The sequence below is a fragment of the Buteo buteo genome, chromosome 15 (assembly GCF_964188355.1).
Source record: "Buteo buteo chromosome 15, bButBut1.hap1.1, whole genome shotgun sequence".
Taxonomy (NCBI): Eukaryota; Metazoa; Chordata; class Aves; order Accipitriformes; family Accipitridae; genus Buteo; species Buteo buteo.
In genome coordinates this window covers 19547066-19572006 of record NC_134185.1, presented here as the reverse complement: position 1 = coordinate 19572006, position 24941 = coordinate 19547066, and the positions used below count along the sequence as shown (strand labels likewise).

General features: G+C 36.6%; 1 protein-coding gene across 10 annotated transcripts in view; it reads left to right on the top strand.

Annotated features, from left to right (window-relative positions):
* Positions 1-24941, top strand: part of HACE1 (HECT domain and ankyrin repeat containing E3 ubiquitin protein ligase 1) — a 52769-nt gene that overhangs the window by 11344 nt on the left and 16484 nt on the right. For 8 of the 10 annotated variants that reach the window (XM_075046685.1, XM_075046682.1, XM_075046684.1 and 5 more), the window contains exons 8-18: positions 2161-2257; positions 4759-4860; positions 7268-7374; positions 11830-12076; positions 16657-16997; positions 19932-20000; positions 20671-20758; positions 22521-22632; positions 22724-22821; positions 23012-23099; positions 24146-24295. In XM_075046685.1, coding sequence (XP_074902786.1) covers positions 2161-2257; positions 4759-4860; positions 7268-7374; positions 11830-12076; positions 16657-16997; positions 19932-20000; positions 20671-20758; positions 22521-22632; positions 22724-22821; positions 23012-23099; positions 24146-24295 — 1499 coding nt within the window. Of the gene's footprint in view, positions 1-2160; positions 2258-4758; positions 4861-7267; positions 7375-11829; positions 12077-14303; positions 14416-16656; positions 16998-19931; positions 20001-20670; positions 20759-22520; positions 22633-22723; positions 22822-23011; positions 23100-24145; positions 24296-24941 lie in introns of all 10 variants that reach the window. The other 2 variants (XM_075046679.1, XM_075046681.1) reach the window with 2 other exon arrangements.

Below are 24941 nucleotides of genomic sequence, written 5' to 3'. Positions count from 1 at the left end.
TGACTGCTGAACTTTTTTCTGAAAAAATGAGATCTATCAACTTAGATTATTTTGAGTAAACTAAAAAGGCAGCCTTTTATAAGGCAAGCTTGACTATTCTTTAATGTACGTTATGGTATTACAGTATACATGAAATGTGCATATATGCCTTAAAGTTAGAATGTTGAATTAAATTTGTATTGTTGCTTTGATCAGTGCTGTTTTCTTCACAGTTTAGTTTTATTTCAAAACTAATCACATATGATAAATGACCTTTTGTTTTAATTGGAGTGTTTTTGCTATTTACTAGAACATTTACAATTTTATAATCCCTGTGCTTTGGTTACAGGTTAAATAGTTAACTTATGATTAAATGCTAATATAAACAAAAGGAGAAATGGACTGACCTGGTGGCCTGCCAAGAGTTATGTTGTGGGGAGCCCTGGTCTCTGGAGCTAGTGTATGCTGACTCTTGGCAGTTGAGAAGAAGGGAAGTGGAGAATAAATAGCTGCTAGCTAATTGAATGCCTTGCTGCTTGATTTAGGGACTGGTATTGGCATCCACTTTAAAAGAAGTAAGCAACTTGCCTTGGCTTGGAGTTTTTCCATGAGAAGGGCATGTGTTGCAAGTACAGTGATGATGTTCTTTTAGAAATTAACAGTTGGAGCAGCTGGCAGGGTAGAATGAACAGGGTGCATAGCAGAAGCCAATGTCTCCTTGTCAGAAGTGCCAATTGGTGGTGCTGCCACCAGGGAAGAAAGGTTACAGGTCCCTGATGTCAGGGAGAGCAGGATGTGGTAGCAGTGGCTGGTGATGGCTGGAGAAAGGGTATTGGTGATCAAAGTCTGACTGAAACCCCTGTTTTTTCAAGGTGTTGGGTTGGGCACTTAGTCTAGAGAATTACAGTGAAGAGGTGCTTCAAGTAGGCCATTAGTCTTAGCTTCTTTCTGAGATCTGGTAGCAGACTCTGAATGTTTGTTTGCACTGGGGCAAAGTCTGGTGTATTAGATTAACCTGTTGGTTTCCTGGGCTGGAAGGAACTGAGAACTATTCAGAGACCAGTGAAGCTGCCTCTTGCCCCTCAGCTGTTGTCACTTTTCCTGTGTCCTTCCTGAACAGTTAGTGTAGGCAGCCATGGTGAGTTCCAGGACAGCAAATATTCATATACTTTTGTGTGAAGGGTGCACTGCAAACTAGCTTGTGATCTAAAACTTCATTGAAAAACTTTGTATCCATAACCTTAGTTGCTATGTCTTTTGTATCGGTCTTTCACTTCAAGGTCAAATACTTCTGTACTACACTTGTCAGTATATGCACTAAATATTGGTGAGAGCAATAGTCAACTAGTTTTTCAGTGTGTTTTTAATGAGGTTAACATCTAACCACTGGTACCCAATTTCTCATTTTCTTCATAAGAAGGGGTTTTGGAAAGTGTATGCTGTAGGTGTTGAGGGATATAGATAATTTTTGGTCTTATTTTTTTTCTAGGCAATGATGGCCTGTTGGAATAATTATTTGTGAAATTCTTGACTCAAGGAAACATAAGTGTCCTATCCAACATATAAATAGACTCTAAGTGGAAAAGTAAAACACATCACTGTTCACATTTAAAGGCTAGGCAAGACATTCACATGTATTGGTTAAAAGAAATTAGAGCCAAGAGTGATGTATTGAACTCTTGTGCAAAAAAAGTTGTTTTATCAATTAAAAAAAAATAAAATCTTACTAATGTTTTACTGATGGTTAAAGCACAACTACGTTATTTTTTTCCCCCGAATCTGGGAGGAGTGACCAAAGAACTCGGTGAAGAAAACTTTATCTGTGAAGTAAATTAGGGTGTGAATTGAGAAAGAGCTCTTTCTTTGCAGGAAATGCCGCTCATATGTATTTATGAGGCTAGGCTAAGATGAATAATTTCCGAATGATGAAGGTGACTCTGGCTTGATAAATGGGCCGTACCTAACTTTGCACTGTACTTCTGCAGTGGCCTTGAAAGGTAGTAGAAGAATATAAGTGGCATTATCTTCAATCCTGTGTTTCTGCTTAGTTTCGTGCCATAACTATTTGTTTTCTCTTGGCTTATGTTGGTTTTGTTTGTTAGATGCAATAAAGTCAGATTTATCACTCATAGTAGAGCATAAGTGCTCTATTAACTCTCTTTCTTCTCTTATTTTGAATAGCCATGGTCAGAGAGACACTGCACAAATTCTTTTGATGAGAGGAGCCAAATATTTACCGGACAAAAATGGTATTACTCCACTGGATCTCTGTGTACAGGTATTGAGTTAGCCACACTTTTTTTCTGTGAACTTCTATCACTTACTACAGTGTCACCTGATCAGTGTTATCTTTTTTTATTTTTAAGGCCTTTGAAAGATGGTAGTCCTTTGGTGAAACAGAAATGCAAAAATTTTTTTTTTGCCATTAAATTGATCCTACAGGCAGGTTCCCAATTTGTACCCTTTTAAAAGTCTATAACATCTTTAAAGACTTTGCAAGATTGGCACTGATGAGAAACAAAGAGTTTACAGAACTCCATTTGACTAGAAAGTTTGGGAATCCCTGGTGTAATGGTGATAGACTCTGTTTAGGTGTTTAACTGTTAACAAGTAAGAGGTAAAGGCATGCAGAAAGGAGTGTTGTGTTGGTTTTTTTTAATCTCAATTAATAGATTTTCTTTTCTCTTGAAGAGATATTACTAATAAAAACAACCAAAACTTACATGGTGCTGACTTACTTTTTCAAAGGCATTCCAAATACTCTATCTGTATGAGGAACAAAAGTCTTAAGCATTTTCAACTACTGTGCCAAAACACAGTCTTTCTTGTTTGATACCAAATATTGTTTGTACTGCTTGCTAGCGTGTCTTTTCTTGATTTGTGAGCACTTACACATTTTTCTGTAGGATCAGTTTAAGGTCAGTGTGTAAATAACAATGAATGAATGAATGGAAGCTTTTGAACCTTTGCTAGTAATCAGCAGACTAGAAAACTGTGAACTGGATGCTAAAAAAAATAGTCACTGCACTTAGTGGACATCACATTATCTTGGTGCATGTCATTAGTTTGGCAGGTTAAAGCTGAAATGTTCAAATTTTTTGCTGTACTAGCAGTTTGTTTTAATCTCAAGTTATTTAATTTCTGAAGACTCCTCAGGTGCCTAAGACCTGCAGTTGAAGTAGCTATGTGCATATGGTATAGACTGCTGTCTCCAGTACCTGTGGGATATTTTTGGAATGTTTAACTCTGAAAAATTTATTTCATAGACTATCTGTGGAAGGTCTTGATCAAGTTAGGTTACTTACAGCATTTCTTTTTGGGTATAAGGAACCCTTATATATTAAGTCCTCAACTCTGGTCGCTCAGAAGTGCCAGATCACTATACTGTCTCACTACTGACTCAACTGTGAAGCTTCGAGTCAGATGTTTTTTTTTCTTTATTATGGCAAAATGATTTACCATTACCATAAAACCACGTGAAGTCTAGTCAGTGTTGAGGCTTTCTGCAGCCACAGACCTGTAAGACAGTATACTAGTGTGTACTTAATGGTACTATTAGTTTTTTATGATTAGTGTTTCAAATGTCTGCTTCAGTCTCCAGTTTTACAATCCCTGGGGCACCACTTTATACATCAAAATTCTGTCAACTTTTTTTAGGTATGAGTAGTGACACCTGGTGTTTGCTGTTTTGTAGTGATGATCTTACTGTGTTCAAGATCATCTAGTTTACAAGTTCATGATACTAAATAAAAAAAAGGAAGAAACAAAATATTTTCTTTCCTCTTACATCAAGGGGTTTACTCTTTACTTACAGGTCTGCTGTTCAGAGTAGATAAGTGTTTTTAGAAGACTGAAATTACAAATTCATATACTTTTTGCCAACATGGTATTACCTTGATTTTGAAGAGCTGAATTCCATTAATTCTTGCAGATTCTGTGTGGTTTTAATTTTAATACTTAATTTCTTGGCACCAGGAACAATTAAACGAATCTGCTGTCACTGAAGCGAGTTATAAACTGTCATGCAAAGAGAAGGAGGCTCTGAAGTTGCAGCATTCAATACATTACATGGTCATCTCTCCAGTGTAGAATTTGATGTATGTTCAGGTGTTAGGTGCCTGCTTAAAAATGCAACTGTGTTAAATAAGAGTTGTTACAAATAAACCACAAATTCAAGTTATGTTGTTTCCAAAAAACCTTTTGCTCAAAAGGTTGTGAAGTTAGTCTCAGCTGTTGATCTCAGGCACAAGTGGAATCATACTTGTGTATTGATTTTAAAGTTAAATAACCCTTTCATGGGTTTATCCTATTTCTTCCTTTAACAAGACAGATTTGTGCTCTATGAACCTTTAGGAAAATATTTATTTTGAAGGATTAGATTCTGGGTGTAATTAGGTAGACGTGTGTCATCCATCAGCAACGGGAAGAGAAGCTAAATATTGCACTGTTTTTAATCTCTGGTAAATTGTTAGGTGAAGTGTTAATTCAAATGCAACTTTGGCTTTCTAAGTAGGGAATTGTTTCAAAAAACAGAATGGAGCAGATACATGTGAGCTGATACACTGAGAGAATTTGATTCTATCATCTTCCAAAAGTTTTGTGATACCTAACTTTGATATGTTATTGAATTTCAGTGTATTTTAGGATTGGATTTCTCCATGCAGCATTTAAAAAAAAAAAAATTTGTAATCCTCAGTAGGTTTTAATGCCTATAATGTTATAAACACTAATTCTAATGTTTCTTTTAATTAAAATGTTTTTTGAACTATTGCTTTTTAGGGTGGTTATGGAGAGACTTGTGAAGTCTTAATACAATACCATCCTCGACTTTTCCAGACAATAATTCAAATGACGCAGAATGAAGATCTACGGGAAAACATGGTAATACAGTATTACATGTTTTATAGTTGTCTGCGTTGTGGAGATCTGATTGCTTAATGCGAGTGTCCTGCTTAGAAGTTATTACCAACAGTTGACTGTCAGTGCCACAGTAATTGAGATGTATTTTTCTTTCCCCCACAGAAAATGTACAGTGTTTTAAACACAAGAATTTGGGATTAAATGTAGGATCTATTTTAATTTAGTGTTCTAACTTTATGTATTTGGCAAAGTGATCTAGATAGTGTAAGAATTGAAAGAGCAGACTTGTTGCAAGCTTCAATACAAAGGTGCTGGTAGAGCATTCTGTATATACAATTACTTTGTGTAATGGGGCCTATTTTCCTTCATTTAGTGGTTATCTGCAGATACCTGTTTTAGGATGTGTCTCAAGGCTTGAATCATCTAGAATGGACTTTAACATTTGGAGTATGAGCACTCATCTGTATGAAGTTGCCTTGTACAATTAGAGTGTAAAGACTGCAGCCACAATTTCATTTGGTTATTATTGCTGTAGGTGAAACTATTCTGTTCCTTTTTCAGTGGTTTTTCTATACCTTGTTTCTTTTATTATTGTGGGGTAGTGCAATCTAAAGCACAGAAAAGAATTTTTGTTTCTTGATTGTGTAGGGGGAAGGAAGCATGGGGTGCTTTTTTCCCCTTCCAAATCTAGCTAGCTATAGGTTTTTAATGTATTGTTTGCTTGAAAATAACTGCAAACAATTTTACAGACTGTAAATTAAAAAAAAAAGAAGAATAGATTTAGTAAGGTATTGACTGCCACTTCATTGAATTTGGTTTGCTAGATTTTTGAAGTTTTTATTGTTCTCTGTAATCCCATTGCTTCCACTACAAGGCTTGAGAATTTATAAGTCTGTATAGAAACAGTGTTTAAATTTCTGAGACAGGGTTGAGTTTTAGAACATAAAATGACAAGAGAGGTGAGAATTCTCAAAGTATATGTTAGAAGCATGGGGAGGTGATGTAGGTGATTTCAAATAAAACAGAGTACTAAAACCACGGAATAAAATAAGACTTCCTAGATAAAGGTAGATGGCAAAGCATATTATGGTATATTGTAGAAGTGAAGGTGGTGAGAAAAATGTTTTGTCTGCCTGAGTAAAGGTGGAGGTGTGTGCAAAAACAAGATCTGAATGAGAAGCTATGCAAAATACATTAGAAAGTACCTGGTATAGTTATACTTCATTGCCAAAATGGAAGCATATGTTAAGTGTGGTTTTCTTTGGCCAAGTCTGAGCTGTTCTGCCCAGAGTCTTGGATATTGACCAGTTCTTATTATCTGAAAGTGGTGACATGAATAGACTGGGTGTATGTTAGAAGTCAGGACTCACATATTTAAATGTTCTTGACAAACTGGGAAAACTATCAACAGACTGCAGGGAGAAAGATATTGCCTTAGCCATTTGTAGTTAGATATTCAACTGAACCTTGAGGAAAAACTTTCACATAGTCGAGGACAGTGAAGTATTAAGAGATCAGTTAGTGAAGCTGCAGGGCTTCCAGAGAGGAAGACATCTGAAAACAGGCAGGCAAATTGGGCAAGCCAGTTTGGATCACAGACACAAGTACTCCTTGCTTGGGGCAGTGTTGGACTAGATGACCTTTATGAGATTCCTTTCTTTCCACCTTTCTACAGGAGAAGGTGAGAAGGATTAGTGAACTTTCTGAAAGAGAGATGAGGGAGTAAATGAAGTTACGATAGGAATGCATGAAGAGCAGTGCCACTGAAGAGTTAGTTTATCTGCAAAAAGATGTCTAGGCTAGCGAAAAGTGTAGAACAAAGGAGTTGAAGTCAGGGCACTGTCTGGGCATTTGCAACATCTAGTCTTTGTGAGCCAAGTGATGGTATTAGTAAGAAAAAGGACAATTTTGAGAAGAGGGTAATCATAACAATTGTTGATTAGCAGGGTATGACTTCTTATCCAAGGAAGGATATTCAGTATCTTGAGCAAAAATGAAGGTGGCGAGAGCAAACTCTAGGATCCAAGGTTTGTTGACACTGTGTCATAAACTGAGTGAACTGGGGAGACAGGTAAATTATGCAACTCAAAATACGCTCGTAGCTTTCAGAAGTTGAAAGTGTATCCCACTAATTTTTCAGATGAAAATAAGTTGTTCTTATGAATTAATAATACATGGTTAAGCATTCAGTATTCATAGCGTTCTATGTTATATATCCTGTAGTACATACATTGATGCTAGAATGTATACCTTTTCAGTAATCTTTGTAAATTACAATGAAGTGTTAACTGAGGTTAGATTAGACATTGGACAATATAGATGTACATTAATATTTCTAGGTATTAATGCTTGGGTGATAATGTTCTAAATTAAAAGTTGATCCGATGCTCCATGACACTATGCAATTTCTTTTGTTTTCATGTACCAGTTGCGGCAAGTTCTGGAACACTTGTCTCAGCAGAGTGAAAGCCAGTATCTTAAAATCCTAACAAGTCTTGCTGAAGTTGCTACAACAAATGGTCACAAACTGCTTAGGTAAGTGTGAGACCACCATAAGTAGGTTGATAAGCTATCTGGTAGTTAGTGCCACTTAACAGTTTTGATAATATGAACTATCTGATGCTGGGCACATGCTGGAGTAGGTGGATCTCAAATCTGATTCTGTATGACAGTGCTTGTTTAGATCGCTGTCTTCATGAGGACTTCAGGAGAGAAAGTTGGTGTCCTTGTATAGCTACTGGCGCCTAGAAGCTTGAGTTGCAGAGAAGGGTATTTTTTTTTTGGTTAGTTTGGCTATGTCAGCTCTAGGAAGGGAAGCTTTTTAGCCAACTATCAATCATTGCTTTTTTTTTTTCTCCTCTCCTTTTTTCTTCTCTTCCACATCTTTAGTTTTCTGCATGCTTTCTTAGTATGTTTGAGGAGAGTTTTGTTACTTCAGACACTTGTCTCCTGTTTGCTGGCTGTGATTGCCTTCTGTGGCTACTAATATATATGAGACCAAAAATATCATCTACCAGTGTGCTGTCTCAGCAGGGCAAGAAACAGTTACTTGGAGAAACACGTAAAATAGGCAAGCATATTTTCCTAGTATGCTTTCCTAGTTTTTGTGGAATCTGAGGGGGTTAGTGCAAAATGCCTAATCTGTAATCTGTTGGAACACCAGTAATGTTTTATTGTTTTCAAAAGCTAGCGGAATTTGCTCTAACCTTTATGCTTTAAGCTAAGCAAAGCTCAACATGACCCGACAACGTGCGTTTGCAGCCCAGAAGGCCAACCATAACCTGGGCCGCATCGAAAGAAGTGTGACCAGCAGGTCAAAGGAGGTGATTCTTCCCCTCTACTCTGCTGTTGTGAGATCCCACTTGGAGTACTGCGTTCAGCTCTGGGGGCCCCAACATAAGGAGTCCATTGACCTGTTGGAGCGAGTCCAGAGGAGGGCCACAAAGATGATCAGAGGGCTGGAGCACCTCTCCTATGAAGACAGGCTGAGAGGGTTGGGCTTGTTTAGCCTGAAGAAGAGAAGGCTCCAGGGAGACCTTGCAGCAGCCTTCCAGTACCTAAAGGGGGCCTACAAGAAAGCCAGAGAGGGAGTTTTACAAGGGCCTGTAGTGATAGGACAAGGGGTAATGGCTTTAAACTGAAAGAAGGTAGATTTAGATCAGATATATGGAAGAAACTCTTCCCTGTGAGGGTGGTGAGGCACTGGAACAGGTTGCCCAGAAAGGTTGTGGCTGCCCCATCCCTGGCAGTGTTCAAGGCCAGGTTGGATGGGGCTTTGGGCAACCTGGTCTAGTGGAAGGTGTCCCTGCCTACGGCGGGGGGGTTTCAACTAGATAATCTTAAAGGTCCCTTCCAACCCAAACCATTCTATGAAAATCTTCACTGAAAGAGGTCAAGAGCTGGAAAGCATGAGTGGAAGTTCCTCACTAATATGTTCTGGATGGCTTTTTGGAAAAGAGAGGTTTAAGAGAGTTCTGGAACCAGAGAGTCCTGGCAGCATAGGTTGTAGAGGAATAAGACTTTAAATGCTTATTTTCAACTGGGGCTGGGGCACGAGGAGCCCATCAGTTAGATGGAGACTATATAATACATTCTTAGTTCTAGGTGCTTTTTTTTTTTTGCCTTTTCTTCCCTGTCAGTCTTGTTAAATTTGGATGGAGCTTGTAGATAGGAGGTTAGAACTCCTAGACAATGCTAGGAAGTTCATGACACCATTAATGACAATCTTGTTCTGATGGGTGTTCGCATCAGTGAATGAGCAGAAAAGACTTAAACCCCTCAAATGTCTGGGGTTAAAGTGCATAGACATATTAATGTAATTTTTGCTGCTGCAAAGATAACTTTTTTTAAGAACTTCAGCTGTTGTTGGGCTTCAGTATGTAATCAGCTTAACTTGTAACACATACCTTTTGTCTCCAGACTTCATTAAAGCCAACATATCTCCCACAAATAAACTGTGATAAAGTGTAAAACCATTCTCCAGTAAAGGGTTTCACACTAGCTTTTTATGGGGACATTATCAGAAGCCGTGGTAGCTGGATTAGATCATGTGAGACTGTTTGTTTCTATTTCAGTATCTTCAGAGATAAATTAAACTGTGTTTAGGTTTGATTTATTACTGTTTATTATTGCTCCTTTCTATTGAGCAATGCTGCCTCAGTATGGCTGTAGAAACATTATCTATGTGCATGTACTGTCTCTGAATTTGAGCCAGTATGTACTCTTGTACTGCTGCATGTGGGTTGACTAGCGGAGCTGAAGACAAGTTGGAAGCTTTGCATTGCATTGGATGAGCAGGCATTTCCAGAGATGCCTGTACTTAGAGCGTCCTGTGGGCTCTTACTGGCTCACTTCTCTTTGGTACTTTGTAATATGTCACAAAGGAAATGGAATTATTTTCTTTTTCTATTACAAGATGCAGTTTCACAAAAACTGCGTTCTCTCCAGTTCTGTTCCCTGTTACAGGTTTCAATCTCTACTTCAACTAAGTATTTCTTAGTTGCTTTATCATTAATGTAATTAGGATGAAGGTAGTACTTGGTGAACTCTGAGCTTGGGCCTCTTTCCTCTTTCTCCTCCTTCCAACAAATAGCATGTAAAATGCACCCTGTACATGAAAACATCCAATAATGATACTCCTGAATGGCTGAACTAGTATCATCACTGTTAGTTTCCTGGGTGCTAAGTCGCAGCCCATTGCTGTTGGGTTTGTTTGCTGTTTAGTTCAAAAGTGTCTAAAGTTGTTTTTTGTAATGCTTCTAGCAGGTAGCCAGGAGTGCCACCAAGCTTCTGCCTGAGGACTTCTGCCTTGAATGCCAGCAAGGAGCCTGTTCAGTTAGCATTACCTCCATTGCATAATTCCTCTTTTCCAAGAAATAATTGTAGTGTGACATGATTTGGTCTTGCTGGTGTAGATTGGGCCTAGCTGAATGTTTACAAACATGCTAGTAAAAGCTTAAGTAAACTATTAAAAGCACTTTAAGGTTTTCGTATACTTGTGGGTCCTCTTCCTGGAGACTGGGAGATTTAAATTGTAATTTCACCGGGAAAACACTGCTGCTGAGGGATGATAAACATCAATTGAAATGTTTTCTTCCAATATTGAAGTTAGCTTCTGGTATTCCTAGATTCTTTTGGTATATAAGCAAAGATTTTATAAATGTTAATTTGTGGCTGTGACCAGAGCTTCTGGTAATATAATTATAGCCTGCTAGTCAGGGGGTTTTCTTTACCTGGTTAAAAACTTAACATTTCTACTGTTTATTCTTACTCTGTTTACTCTTTGTATTCCTTTCTTATCTCAATTTACTGAAAACTTCTCTGGTTAAAGTCTAGATTGTGACAAGAAAGTCATACTTTGTGTATCAGTTTGGTAAAATTCTTAGTATATGGCTTTTTAAAATTAACACCTCACTGGCAGTCGTTAAAATGTAGTGCTGAAAACGAATAGATCTTTTGCTTTTACCATGCCACAGGGAGAGTGAGGTCACGATAAAGGTACTGTGACGTTACAACTAGCTATTTTTCAGATTTGTGAATTAACAGATTATTAATTTCATCGGAGGTTTACAGTATCCTCTAAGGTGTCAGTTTTCTGATGTATACTGATCTTATAGTTAGAAAGCATGCTTTTAAGTTGCAAGTACTTTAAGGATAGAACAAATATGTGCTTACTTATAAATATAAGTGAGTAGAGTTCAGTAGCAAAAGTTTTAATTCTTGCGGTTTTTGTTACATGTTCAAGACAGAAGAATTCTTACTACTTGGGATTTAAGGAAAGAAACCAAGTTGAATTTGGTGGAGAATGTTCTGCTTGTGCATGAACTCATGCGTATCTCATTCTACACTGTATTGGTACAGAGTTCAGCGTTGGCCAGTTCAGTTAAGAAGACATAAATCTTTTAATATATTTATTGGATTAAAAAAATAACATAGTGGTGCTTTTGTGTGGTATCTTTTAGATGATGTAGAAATAGTGACATCTTTACCATCCTGATCCCTTGTCTGATTGAGGTAGTTAATGGGCTTTTAGGATAATAGCTTGGTGAGGATGGCAGGCATATCTGATGAGTCAATACACCTTTACCATCGGATGCTATCTTTTCTGGATTGAAAAACATTTTCATCTGGATATCCCAATTTGTTTCATATGTTGAGATCTTTACTGTGGTAAGTTGAATTTCTTACCAGAGGTTCATAAGAAGCGTACATGTGTGTAAAAACAAGTGAAGTATTTTTGCAAGATCTGTAATTTGCTGTTCTTATTTCACTTCTAGTTAAAATTATAAGTACTTATTAGTAAAATTATAATGCTTATATTTGGCTTTTGGGGCTGGTGGAGGAAATGAAAGTTAAAGTTCACTAGGGTTTAAAGCTTAGGGTTTTTTTTCAGCATGTGTGTCAGACACTACCATTAGATTGCTTACTCCTTAATATACTAAATTGTTTCATCTAGGAAAAGAAACTTAAATATTCCATTTTTTCCCCCAGCTTGTCAAGTAATTATGAAGCTCAAATGAAGAGTCTCTTAAGGATCGTGAGGATATTTTGCCATGTCTTTCGCATTGGCCCATCCTCTCCCAGTAATGGAAATGACATGGGCTACAATGGAAATAAAACTCCAAGAAGTCAGGTGTTCAAGGTCAGAAAAGTATATGATGTTGTTAGGAAGATAGACGTTAAAGAGATGAATTTCACAAAGCATGCATTCATTAATCAGACATCTCATGAACAGGAAGTAAGTTTGGTTGTTGTCCCTATCCCTTCCTAAGTTAAGCCTACCTCTTTCCTTCTTAATTTTTTTTTCCCACTGGATTCATTTAACCACTAATGCACATCTCATGATTTCTGTTTATTTCTTTTTTAATATGTTGTTTATTAGATGTTGAAGGTTTAGGTACCCAGCTGATTTTGGTAAACTTTGTTTTTATTTCTGTTATGTTATTTAAGAGTGTAGTAATCTCAAAATGTGATAATATTAATATAATAGATTGTTTTAATGTAATTTCAAAATGATGTTTGGAGATTCATTTGGAGTTCTGATCAGTTTTATCCAGCTTCACAAGATAAGTGGAAGTAACGGGATTCTTAATCTGTTCATAGTTTTCACTGTGATCATGAGGTGTTATCCCAAGTTCTTCTTGAATTTTATTATTACATGCTTTGAAATGTACCAGCTTACTACTACCCTTGCAAAGTTATTGATTTGTAGCTGTTTTCAAACACTTGCTTTAGGTGCTTGCCATCTAGAGGTTTAATTTCTGAAGGTTTTTCTTTTTATACTTGTTGGTTGAGGAATCCCTCTGTAGAAAATCATAGCTTGCCTTTCTGTAAAGCAGTCCCAGTTTCTTGTGTGCCATTCAGTCTGCTTTGGGTATATAACTGACATACTATTCAGAGCACTTAAATAGTAAGAACTGAAGGGTAGTCTCTTTTTTTCTGCCTGTCTTCTTCCATACTCTTACATGGCACAGTTCATATCACCAAATTTAGATGCCAATGATTACATTAGAACTTTCCTTCACCTTTGAATTTCTTCCAGAGTGTTGTGAAAACAATATTTTGAAATTACTGCATTTGTTTAATGATATGTGTTCGTCAGGTTACTTCTAATGACTTTTAAGACAGCTATATTGATAAGGTCGTGAAAGATGATACTTTTAATTCCGGCTATATTTAGTTAGGTAGCTCAGGTTTTATTTAGATTCCTTCTCTTAGAAAGAAGGAAAGCATTAGACTATTAAAAAAAAAAAAAAAAAAAGGCACCAAATGTTTGTTTTTTCTGATAGCAGAATAGTTTTAATAATGAATTGATTTATATAATGAATATAAAACTAGTGCTAGAGTATGAAAAATACTGTGTGCAAAATGTAATACATTGTACAGTATGCAATGTAATAATTGTCCTTTAGAGTTGTTCACTAAAATATATTGAACTAGATTGGCAAATTGTGAGTTTAACCAGATTTCCATTTTCAAAAAACAAAGCCCTACCCACATCACAAGAATAATTTTATTAAATACAGCATTTTCTAACAATTTCATTAAAATTGGTTTAAATATACCAGATTGAATAACAAGCAGATGTTAAATGTGCTTAATACAGGAACTGTCTTCAGTGAGATATTCTGTTACTTTTCTGTGTAGATATTCTGCTGCCTTTTTTTCTTCAAGGCTTTAGGAGTAGCTGACCTCATCTCCTTGCATTTTTTGTTTGCTCATAGCCCAAAAAGGGGGGGGGTGGGGGAAAAGTTTCATGCTTTTCATCCCCAGATCATTTCAGAACTCACTGTAAAACAAACAAAAACATTCAACTGCAATTTGTGAAGGAAATTGTTTTTCAGCAGAATCATTTATCTGTGTGCCCAAACTACTTTGTATGCTGAAATAATTGTTCCTCAATTTAGTTAAGTTTTGTGCAGTAGACTTACATTACACAACTGGCGCAGTTGCCCCAGAAAATATCAGTAATTCTTAATTGTGTAAAAAACAACATTCATATGTTTTTTAATAAATGAGCAAAATATCTACTACTGTTGCATTAACTAACAAAACAAAAATTTCAGGATGATTTTAAAATTATTATTGCTATTATTTATTTTAGAACTATTAAAAACTATTAAAACTGAGGCAGCCCTTCATTAGGGCCACTGTTGTCTCCATGATACTTTTAAGGTTGATTTAAATTTCAAACTCAGAAATATAAAACTGCTGATGAGAATTTATTCTCATTTGGGAATAGGGCACACAGGTCTGGCAACGCTAAGTTAATCTTCAGTTGTGGTTGGATTAGCCTGTTCTTCCCTGAATTTACAGTAACTGGGTAGTGGGAGATTAGACATAGTGCTGAGTCAGTTGGGTGACTTCCTGTTCTCTCTTATTCCTACCTTCCATTTCCTTTTTCTTTTCTTTTTTGTCCTTTCCTTGAAAATGTGATTGCGATGGTCCCTTTCGCTTTTTGGGAGGAGGGAAAAAAGCCCACTGTATCTCTAATTATTACAATGGTGTGGAGTCTACTTGAAGACGTGGCAGTTGTATGTCTTCATTGGTACCAGTATTTGCATGTGGGACATGCAGGTCAGTGACAAAGAACTCCTTTTCTGGTTTTTGTTTTTTATGAGTTTCTTGAATATAGGCTGTGTTAACTGTTTAGTACAGACTATTAAGGAAACCACAGAGGTTGCTGCTCCGAAATGGGAGTTAAATCTGTATTAAAAAAGTCAACACGGAACTTAAAGGATTTAAAATTTGAGATCCATATTGACAATTTTAGAGGAAGTTTTCTGTATTAGTATACTGACTGAACATATTTTGATGGTTTGCCACTGAAATCTAGCTTGGAAGGGATTGAAAATGTGAGTATATTTAAATGTGAGACCTGTGAAAAGGTCTGATCGTGGGTGCTAACATAAAATGTTGATAGCCATGGATATGGAGGTGGTGGGCAATATTTAGAGGAGTGCTTTATATCCTGAAGTTAGACCAGAAAAAAAAAAGTAAGCGAAATGTTGAACTCACTATGCTTGACTACACTTTTGAATGAGTTTGTGATCAGAATCTGTGAAAAACTAGCTTTCGAAAAACAAATCAGTTGCAAGGGTTCTGAAAGGCATGCTGAGTCTGTGGGAAATAAAAGATAAAACACAAGATATTAGTGGAAAGACAGTGTCTGGCAAGCTAAGCATTGAAAAGTTTGGGAGAAGAAAACTACATTTCAGTATTCTAGTATATAGCTACCTAGTTTCTTGTGCGTTAGATGTTAAGAACACAGCTGCATTTTAATTCTTCCATATAGTCAATGAATCCTATTTTCCATTAGAAAGTTTTTCTACATTATGTTTTGTGGTGAAGGTCTGCCGGGCAGGTCTTAGAAAGGAGCTAACTCAATCCTGTATGGCAGACATTTATGTAGAAAATAGTCCCTGCACTGGAGGTATTCAGATCACCTTCTACAAAAACATGCAGGAGTACAAGGATTGAATGTCATACAGTATGTTGGGCAAAGCCTACCAGTCTTAGAGATCAGGGTGGCTTTCCCCAAAATTCTAATTGGGGAAAAAATGGAAGCATAATGGGAAATTTTTTAATGGTAAATTTCAACAGAATTTTTTAATACACTGCTTTTATGAGAAGTAATTTGTTGTGTATTGAGAGTGTGTCGCTATGAGGTGTACTGACAGTGCTCCAGACAGTGTAGACTTCTAGTGCAGTGTGCTGTGAATAGCTCTTAATTTTTAAAGGCAACTTTAGAAGATGAAAACATAATTTTCAGTATCTGCTAAGTCTTTGAATGCTTTAATTGGTAAAAAATGTTGATGCAACAGTAATATATGGAAAAAGGAGTGCATTTAGAAATTCACATATTTTTGGAATGCTATGAAAGACTTAAGTCAGAATTGCCTCCCTGTAGGATACATATCCCTGTGCTCACTAGACTGTATGCTTCTGAAATGTCCCCTTAAATACCATTAAGGGACAGCACAGTCAGCCCTCATGTGTTTTTTTTTTTTTTTTTTTTTTAAATGCTCATGAGAAAGCCACAGGTCTTTCAGCCCTTTCTCTTCTCTGTAGTAGGCCTGCACCTCAGAGTGGATGTGTAGTGATGGAATTGTACCAGTTTTCAATTATATTGTGTTTAAGCTGGTGGTAGTGAATAAAGAGCGACTTTGTTGAAATAAAATAAAATTTATAGCTTTAAAAATGGATACAAGATTCTGCTGATACTTGTTTCCATTTCATAAAGCTAAGTATTAGTGACCCTTACTCCGAGACATCTGGGGTACTATCAAAATGAGCTGTATGAGCTCACACTATGCGTAAAGCACATCTTACTAGATATGTGCATGAGTCTGAATCTCAGTGGTATTGTCTGGAGTTTGCTCCATCTACCTGGCAGAGGGAGTTTCTTTGACCAGGGTCTGAAAGAACTGATGTGCTCTTACTCCGGAAACTCACCATGTGTATTATTGTTTCTCTGCTTGACTGCAGCAGTCAGGTGGTAGGGTGCTGTGTAACAACTGTGAGGCCAAACTCTGTTAAGTAGTTCAGTGTTTCACTCGTTCTAAATTATTTTATCTCTTTTCCATCTGCTGCTTGATTATTTTCCTTCTATATGAAATTTTCTTTGTGTTCTATGGCTACAAGTACAGAATTTTTTATGAGTATTTGACTCTTATCTCTAACATGACTTCTAAAGGATCATTTAAAGCTTTTAAATGTGCATGATATTTATTTGCCTTAAGAGGATTATCACAGTATTAATGTTATCTAATGTCAGCATGTTCCTTTTTTGTCTGTTTTTGCATGTGTTTATTGCAGCCGTTGGAACTGCTCTGGCATTCTCTAGATGAATGGCTTGTTCTTATAGCCACAGAGCTGATGAAAAACAAAAGGGATTCTGCCAACATTACTTCTATTTTACTGAAGCAAAAAGGACCAGATCACCAGGATGCTGATGCTCCTACACCTTCCTTTGCTGCTGCAGGAGCCGAGGGCAGAAAAGAGCTATCCACAGATGCTGGCGAGTCGAAAACATACGATGTTGCCAGGAAGCAGGAAGCTTGTGCTGATTGCCAGGATGTTATCTCCATGACAGCAAACAGGCTAAGTGCTGTCATTCAAGCCTTTTATATGTGCTGCTCCTGTCAGATGCCTCAGGGGTAAGGAGAAGATCCTGTTGGTTACCTAAACTGTTACCATTTTAAAATCTATGCTTTCTTGGAAAAATGTTGGTGCTGACCAGATGATACTAGTGGCAGTCAAGGATATACTTCTTAATGCTTTCACTAGTTCAATTATTTGAATGCCTTTTTTTTTTATTCTGGCTTTAATGGCACCAAACAGCACAGCAAATTTTCCATGGTGCTGCTGCCTATGAATGTAGCTGCGTTGGGGCAGATTTCATATTGAACGTCTAATGGCTCTTTGTAATCATGTGGGATACTAGCAGGTAATGTAATTTGATCTCTTGAAACTTAGCTGTTCTTGCTGTTGATTCCTAATGTGAAATTATCTCTGAATTTAATGTGATTATCCAACAAGAGCAGCCGTAAGCTCAGAAAAAAATGTGGATTATCTTTGTGTATGAAAATGACAGCTGGGGCAAAACTTATTTAGCTATATTGCAGAAGTTTATAACAAGAGAGTTCAGTCTCAAAGTAATGCTCACTTGGAATCCTGTCCCGGGTTGGCAAACATAGTTTTGCGTGGAATACGCCCTACAACTTAGGCAAATTTAATACCATCAGCGTCTGGTTTAAAAAGAAAAGAAGTGTCTCCACTGTAACTGAGGTCTTAGTCTGTCCAAGATTGTTATGGATTATATTTGTGAACTTGCAAGGAAGGGATCCTTTGACCCTCTTTGAGTGGAGGATTAGGCAAGTATGGTGGTATTACAAGCTCCCTGAGGAATCTAGAAGCAAGGTTCCCACTACATGACAACTCTTGGTTATTCCCAGCCACTGTAAAGGTTTTTCTTTCTCTGCCAGACAGAGTGGAATAAAAGCTTTCAAATTGGCCAGTACTTGTTTGTCTGGGGCACACTCCTCTGTGGACGCTCTGGAAGACAATCTGGAGATCAGCATGTTCTACAAGGACCTCAGTACTTTCAATTTTATTCCACCTTGAAAAAGGAACTGCTATTTAGCCATTTCCCTTGAAATGTCCATCAAACCTTACTAAGATAAAATGCCAGTAAAGCAGTATTTACGGCAGCCAAATGAAAATCAGAAATGCTTATAGAAGTGATCAAGTACACTTTCCCCCCTCCAATTCATCTCTTTATACCAAAAGTCAGTCGGAGAGGTGACTGTCTCCCTGTGTCCAGGTGACTTGCTGATGGGCCTTGCCCAATGGGTCTGTCCCTATGCATAACTTAAGCTTCAGGTTAGGGAGAGCTCGGGTGGATACTACATAAGTTTAACTGAGAGTTATTATCATGGAAGCCAGCAGAGTAAGAACTGTTTCAGTGGCAACTGAGAGAACTCCCTGGGATGCAGGAAAGTAAGTCAGAGCATGAATTCTGTGTTGGCATTAGGGCTTTTCAGAACTGTGTAGAGAAGTACAAAGATCTAAGACTTACTCTGTTTTACTGAAGTTTTCATATTAGTAGGAGTAAATGGCACAATGGTATAACTCAATACTGCTACCACCTTCAAATAACGTTTGAAATTATAACAAATGACATTTTCAGACAAAATAATTTTAAATGGCTATAATTTTAGATTTGGGTGTCTTTATGTTTAATGGAGGAGAGTAAACAGAACTCATAGTTTTCCATTCTACCTAATATTCATACAATAAAGATGGCATTTCATGCTGGTTAACATTTGAAATATTGAGGTTATTTTCTTGCCACGATTGCTTTTCTTCTGCAAATGCTGATACTGAATCTAGGCATTCTTTGTTAATATACTGAAATACAATGTTCCAAGTTTTCAGCATCAAAACTGATGAGTGTATGCTAAGTTTGGGGGTTTGGTTGGTTTGGTTTTGGCTGGTTTTTTTTTTTTCTTCTCTGTATATTGCATCTTATAGCTTGTGTGGCAGTTTACAGGTAGAGAGAGTTCATTTCCTTTCAGTGAAGACTCTTTTAGTTGTTTAATACTTTCAGATCATCTCTCAGACCAGAATTGTGTTTAAAATGTTCATATTTGGTCTCTGGAAGATTTTATTAGCTTATTTTTTGTGCGTATGAGGCGAAGGATATGGTGAGACTTGTGTGTTCAAAACAGAGTAAGGGAGAGAACAAAAATAGCTCAGTTTTATATAAAATGAACAGCTCTTGTCTAAATTGGTCTGGGGAACAGCAACAGTTCTAGGCCTGTTATCCTGGACTACTTAAAGTACCATTTTTCACAACCTTTCAAGTCACTTCATGAGAGGGTTTTATTCTTGTTTGCAAGTATTCCTTAGCTTTTGCTGAAGGATCCAATTAAGAATTTCTATTTTTAAAAAAATGCAGAACATAGATGTAACTAAATGGAGTAAAATTTGCACCCATGTTAATCCTTCCCTTGTTCTCCAGATATATATAAGAGAAAAAATAAAATTCCATACTAGTGTATGAGACGCTTGTCTGGCAAGTAGCTTTGTTATTTCATGAAGTCATTAAATACTACCTTGCCCCCATTCATAAGTTTGTTACATTTGTAATGTTATTTCTTCCTGGCTCTTTTCCTCACTTACCACAACTTACAAGGTGTGTGGTGGGAGTTTTATACAATGAACTCTTAAGAATGTAGAACAATGTGTATATCGTGTATGTTGTGCATATAATATCAGTCCTTCCATGTATGTGCTTCCATTGTTGTATTGAAAACTGGAAGGATTCAATAGAAAATTGTGTATCTCCATTAGTCTGAGCTTTTCTTGTTCATATAGTTAGTGGTCAGGTTGCTTGACCTTGATTACTGGCATTTTTGCCTTTTCTATTAGTTTGTTATGAATCTTAATGCTGCTGAGTACTTCATTTCATGATCAACTAGTTAAACAACATCAGTTTCTATTTGCATAGTATTAAAAAAAAAACAATTTATGTAATTCAAATTCTTTCCAACTTCATTAACCAAAAGCATCTTATGATTTTTGAACAGGATGACATCGCCTCGTTTTATAGAATTTGTCTGTAAACATGATGATGTCCTTAAATGTTTTGTTAACCGGTAAGCTTCAAGAAATACGGAAATTCTAATTTCTTTTTTTGTTTTCCCTCCCTCAAAATAATTCAGACTCCTATTTTTCTTCTGAGTTATATTTTTAGGTTATTGTTGTGACATATGTACCATATGCATTTTAATGGTCCTGCCAAATTTAAGGGAATGTATATTAATGATTCAGAGCTCAGGCTTAAATGAATTCTTCTGCATATGTAAGCGATCTTTTTGTAAGGTTCTGTGAGATTTTGTGAACAAAATCTTTTTCACAGAGCAACAGAATAATTTCCTTAATGGATTCTTTCGTCATCTTTGTTCCAAGTAAAGCCTTCCCTTTTGAGGCAGATGAAAACTTTCATTCTTCCTCAAATATGTTATACTTAATGACTTCTTAAAGGAGTCTAAACCATCTTTGTACACTTGACTGTTTCCAGAGTTTCTCTGGGACTGCCCAGTTTATAACCTTGCTTCTGTCTGGAGAGCTGCTTGTAATCCTCTTATTCAACGGATGGGTAGTATAAGTCATTTGGAAACAGGAGTTAGGAAACTGTTACAAAACAGAAGAGTCTGTTGGAACTTTTCTATATGATTGATTGCATTGTCTCTTTATGTATACTTTGCGTATCGTGAAGCATTATTATTAGATCTCTAACAGGCTTCTAACCTATTTTTCTTTCAGGAATCCCAAAATAATTTTTGATCACTTTCATTTTCTTCTTGAGTGTCCTGAACTAATGTCCAGATTTATGCACATCATAAAAGCTCAGGTAAATGTCAGGACATGCTTAGTTACATTTTCTATGAATATAAAGAGGGTGTTGTGTTTAAAAATAATAATATTTAAAAATAAAAATCCATTTGGGGAAGATGGAAGAACTAAGTGTGGCTTCCAGTGATTCTGAATCTGGGATGTTGAAAGATCACATTAAACAGACATGGCAGTCAGATTTCTGTACTTCTAATTCTTTAAAATACATGTGTAAGTCCATCTGAGATGACCGCTGTTAAATGTCTTACAAGTCAAACTTCCAGTTAAACAGATTTAACTTGCTATTATTAAATCTGTTTGTGCACATCTAATAGATTGAGCTTTAAAATGCTGTGCTTTTTCCTTAATTGACTTACATTTTGAGACAAACCAGATGATAAATACACCACTATTAGTTGATTTGGCCATAGTTAATTAGCGGTAGCTCCTTCAGTGAAACATCATGTTGTCTTGTTACCCTTTGTGCCATTTCCTGTTTTCTTTTGTTTGTTTGGGTTTCTTTTTGAGTAAAATCCTGATGTCTTGCGTAACTTAAACTCACTTCTCAGTTTAACATGGGACATGAATTCAAGACTAAAGAGCTACTCTAGGGAAGGCTAGTGTAGTTAAGTGGAAATATTAGCGAGCAAACCCCTGTGTGGAAGTCTGCTGCTTTATATAACACTGTAGTGTTAAGCATCTGCCATGTTTTCATCGCTTACCTTTACAAGATTATGATTGTCTACATGTAGCTCAGGAACAGAGCTGTGTATTTGTTCTATTACAAATGAAGATGGTCTTTGGGTGATAATGAGCTATGTGGAACTCCTTCATTTAGCACACACTGGTTTACTTTTGCTTTGTTTTCTATTAGAAAGATTCCTTACATTAAACTGTTTTGGTCAAAGACAGAATTTGCTGTAAACAAAGGTAAAATTCTTCAACCAGGACACCCCTCCGCACCCCCAGTAATTGTGGAGGGTCTGTTCCAAAAGGTTTATTTCTTTAGTTGTGAACAGTACTGTGCCTTTGTTTTTAAATGTACATTGTTTTTGATAATCCAGTTTCATTTTGAGGACATGGAGTAGGTGTATTGTTTACTCATTCTTTGGTTAAAACATGTGCTTTTGAAATTCATTACTTACGAATCATGAAGAGACCCTGAGAACTGATACCCTGTTTGTTAGATCAGCTAGAAGTATGTGCTGTGAATTATGACAGATGAGAGAAGTCATACTTATGTCATATCTGTCTTGGAAGAACTGCAAAATATCAATCTAAATACTGAGTCAAGCAAACTAGGACCTTCTCACCTAGAAATTGCTTTGGAAAGTTTCTGGTTCCTTTGGGCTGTTTTTTATTGCTGATCAAGTTTACTACAAATATGAGTTGTTTATATCACTTGTGCTTCTGTGCTCAGCTGTTGTTGATAATAAGTAGTGTTACAGAAGCCAGTGACAACTTATCTAGATTCCTTCCCCCCTGCCCTGGAAAAAGTTTTGTGCTATTTTTCTCCTGTGTGGTGAACTCTGATAGCTATTTCTGGATAACTGGTGGTCCAGTCTTTCTGTGTACCAGACTTCAGCCATCACTCAAGGGCGTGTCTAGTCCTTTCCTCTTCCGAAAATACTGTGTAGCATATTGAGGTAGCCCTGAGTGACTCTCTGCACTTCTCAAATGAATTGAGAAGTATGCAGAACCATTTTCCAGTCATGTTTATGTGAAAGGAATTAATTCAGTTGAATACATCTATATAATATGGCTTACCCCTTGTTTTGTAGCCATTTAAAGATCGCTGTGAATGGTTCTATGAACATCTGCATGCTGGGCAGCCAGATTCGGACATGGTGCACAGACCTGTCAATGAAAATGATATCCTTTTGGTTCATAGAGGTATTGTGTTATAAATGGAATTAGTATATCTTTGAAAAACATTGAAATATAATGAATTGAGATAAAAAATTAATTGGTGCTTTGTACTTAGATTCTATTTTTAGGAGTAGCTGTGAAGTTGTGTCTAAAGCAAATTGTGCAAAACTAAAGCAGGGGATTGCTGTGAGATTTCACGGAGAAGAAGGCATGGTGGGTAAAATTGCATGGTTTTCCATTATGGTATTTTATCTGGAAATATTCTTTCACAAGTATTGTTTTGAACTAAATCCTAATTTTAAATAACTTGTATACTTTATTAAGAAATATGCAGTTACCCAGTGTAACTGTTTGTACAGTGAAAGTTCTATGTATTGATATGTTTTATTCTTTTGACATGCAGGGACAAGGTGTGGTGCGTGAGTGGTTTGATATCTTATCCAGTGAAATAGTTAACCCAGATTACGCCTTATTTACCCAGTCAGCTGATGGTATGTGTCTGCCTTTTTTTCCCCCCTAATTTTAGGGTTTCAGAATATAAGATTCTTACATTTTTAAAAACAACACTGACAGAATTGATCTCACATGTATGGATAAGTGATCTATTAATTGCATGTTTTTATAAGACAGATGAAATATTTTTCTTAATTTGCAGTTTTCTTGATTTTGTTCTCTCTTGTAAGAGGAGAGTGAGTTGGTTTTAATGAGTACATGCTATTTCTGCCTGGTAGTAGAAGAACATAACACTTTGAGCAGCATAGAAAGTGTTTTCCTTTCTTCTGCATCTGCAAGGGAACTGTGGAGGTATTCCTTTATTTCCTGTTAGAAAACCACAAATTCAGTCAGTTAATTCTTGTGGTAAAACCAGATGTTGATTTCCACAGGTCTACCTTGTATTTTACTTTTTGTCTTTTGGGTGCTTCATATAAGGCAAATCTTTTATCAATAAAAGTTTTCACATCATCATCAGTGATAAATGCTTTGCTTTCTACCTTACAGAATCTTGGGAAGTGGCAAGGAATTCAGTTAACAGTAGAGGTCTAGATTAGTTCCTGAAAGTTAAAAGGAAAAGTTCAGGGATGTCTGCTTGAGGTGGTCTTTCCCAAGGAGAGCAGGGCTTGACTGTCCCCTGTCTGCATCTGGCTGGAGCCAGATGAAAGGAAGTAGATGCATTCTGATCCTTCCTTGAGCATGTTCACAAGTTGATAGAAGCGTGGCCCATTAGAGTGAGCAAAAAATGCACAGAGCAATATAGTAAGATGGAGGACCAGATTTAGCAGATCATCATTACCTTTATGTTGATGATAGTTATTTCAGAGTAGTGCCTTTGAGAGTGGCTAAGCAGTATCGTTGTAATAATAGGATGTCATTACATTCTAATATGTTTCTTTCTGACATCTTTTTTGATGTAAACAAAACCTCCAAAAATAGAACCCTTTCAGTGGTTTCAGATGCTTAGTGTATTTGATAAATAAGAACTTCACATTAAAAAAAAAAAAAGTCAATCACGAAACATGATAATCTTTCTATTTTATAGGAACAACTTTCCAGCCCAACAGCAACTCTTCTGTAAATCCAGATCACTTGAACTACTTCCGTTTCGCAGGCCAGATCCTGGGGCTAGCTCTGAATCACAGGCAGTTAGTGAACATCTACTTCACGAGGTCATTCTACAAACATATTCTTGGTATGGTTTTATTAAAATCCTGTTTACTAGTCATAACAGTTGTCTAGCAGTAAATGTTTTCCTTTTTTACTTTTGTGTTTGTATTAAAAATGAAAAAGTCTTGGAAGTGAATGTCTTGCTAATCTTTTATGTACAGCAGAGTCACAACAGCAGTAATTGCTATTCCACTCTGAGCCTCTCTTAGGAGCTGTTACAGTTGCAAGATACAGAAATACATTAGCAAAACTATGTGGGAATTTTGTACAGTTAACAACTTTTAATAAAAGCTAATCTTTCAATTTATATTTGAATATGAATCTTAAATTAAAAACAAGGAAGGCATCATTAATCTGTCTAAAGCATAATCATATAATTTAGTTGTCTTTTAATGTTGCTGACTAGGAATGCCTGAAAGGCAGACTAGTGCAGCCAATTGTTTTTGTGGTATATGCAATTTTTGTATCACAGTTGTGAAATTCATCTGTTCTGCCATGTAATACATTTCTTGAGAAATGAAAATAATCGTTCCCTAGTTAACTTAGGACAGACTTACAAAGTTGATAATGTTTATGAGCTCTGGCAAAAATCTATCAGGCGTTCTTTAGTGTGTCTGCAGTTCTTCAGTCGTGTAATGTTTGAACAAGGTGAATCCATACTCTTGCGAACT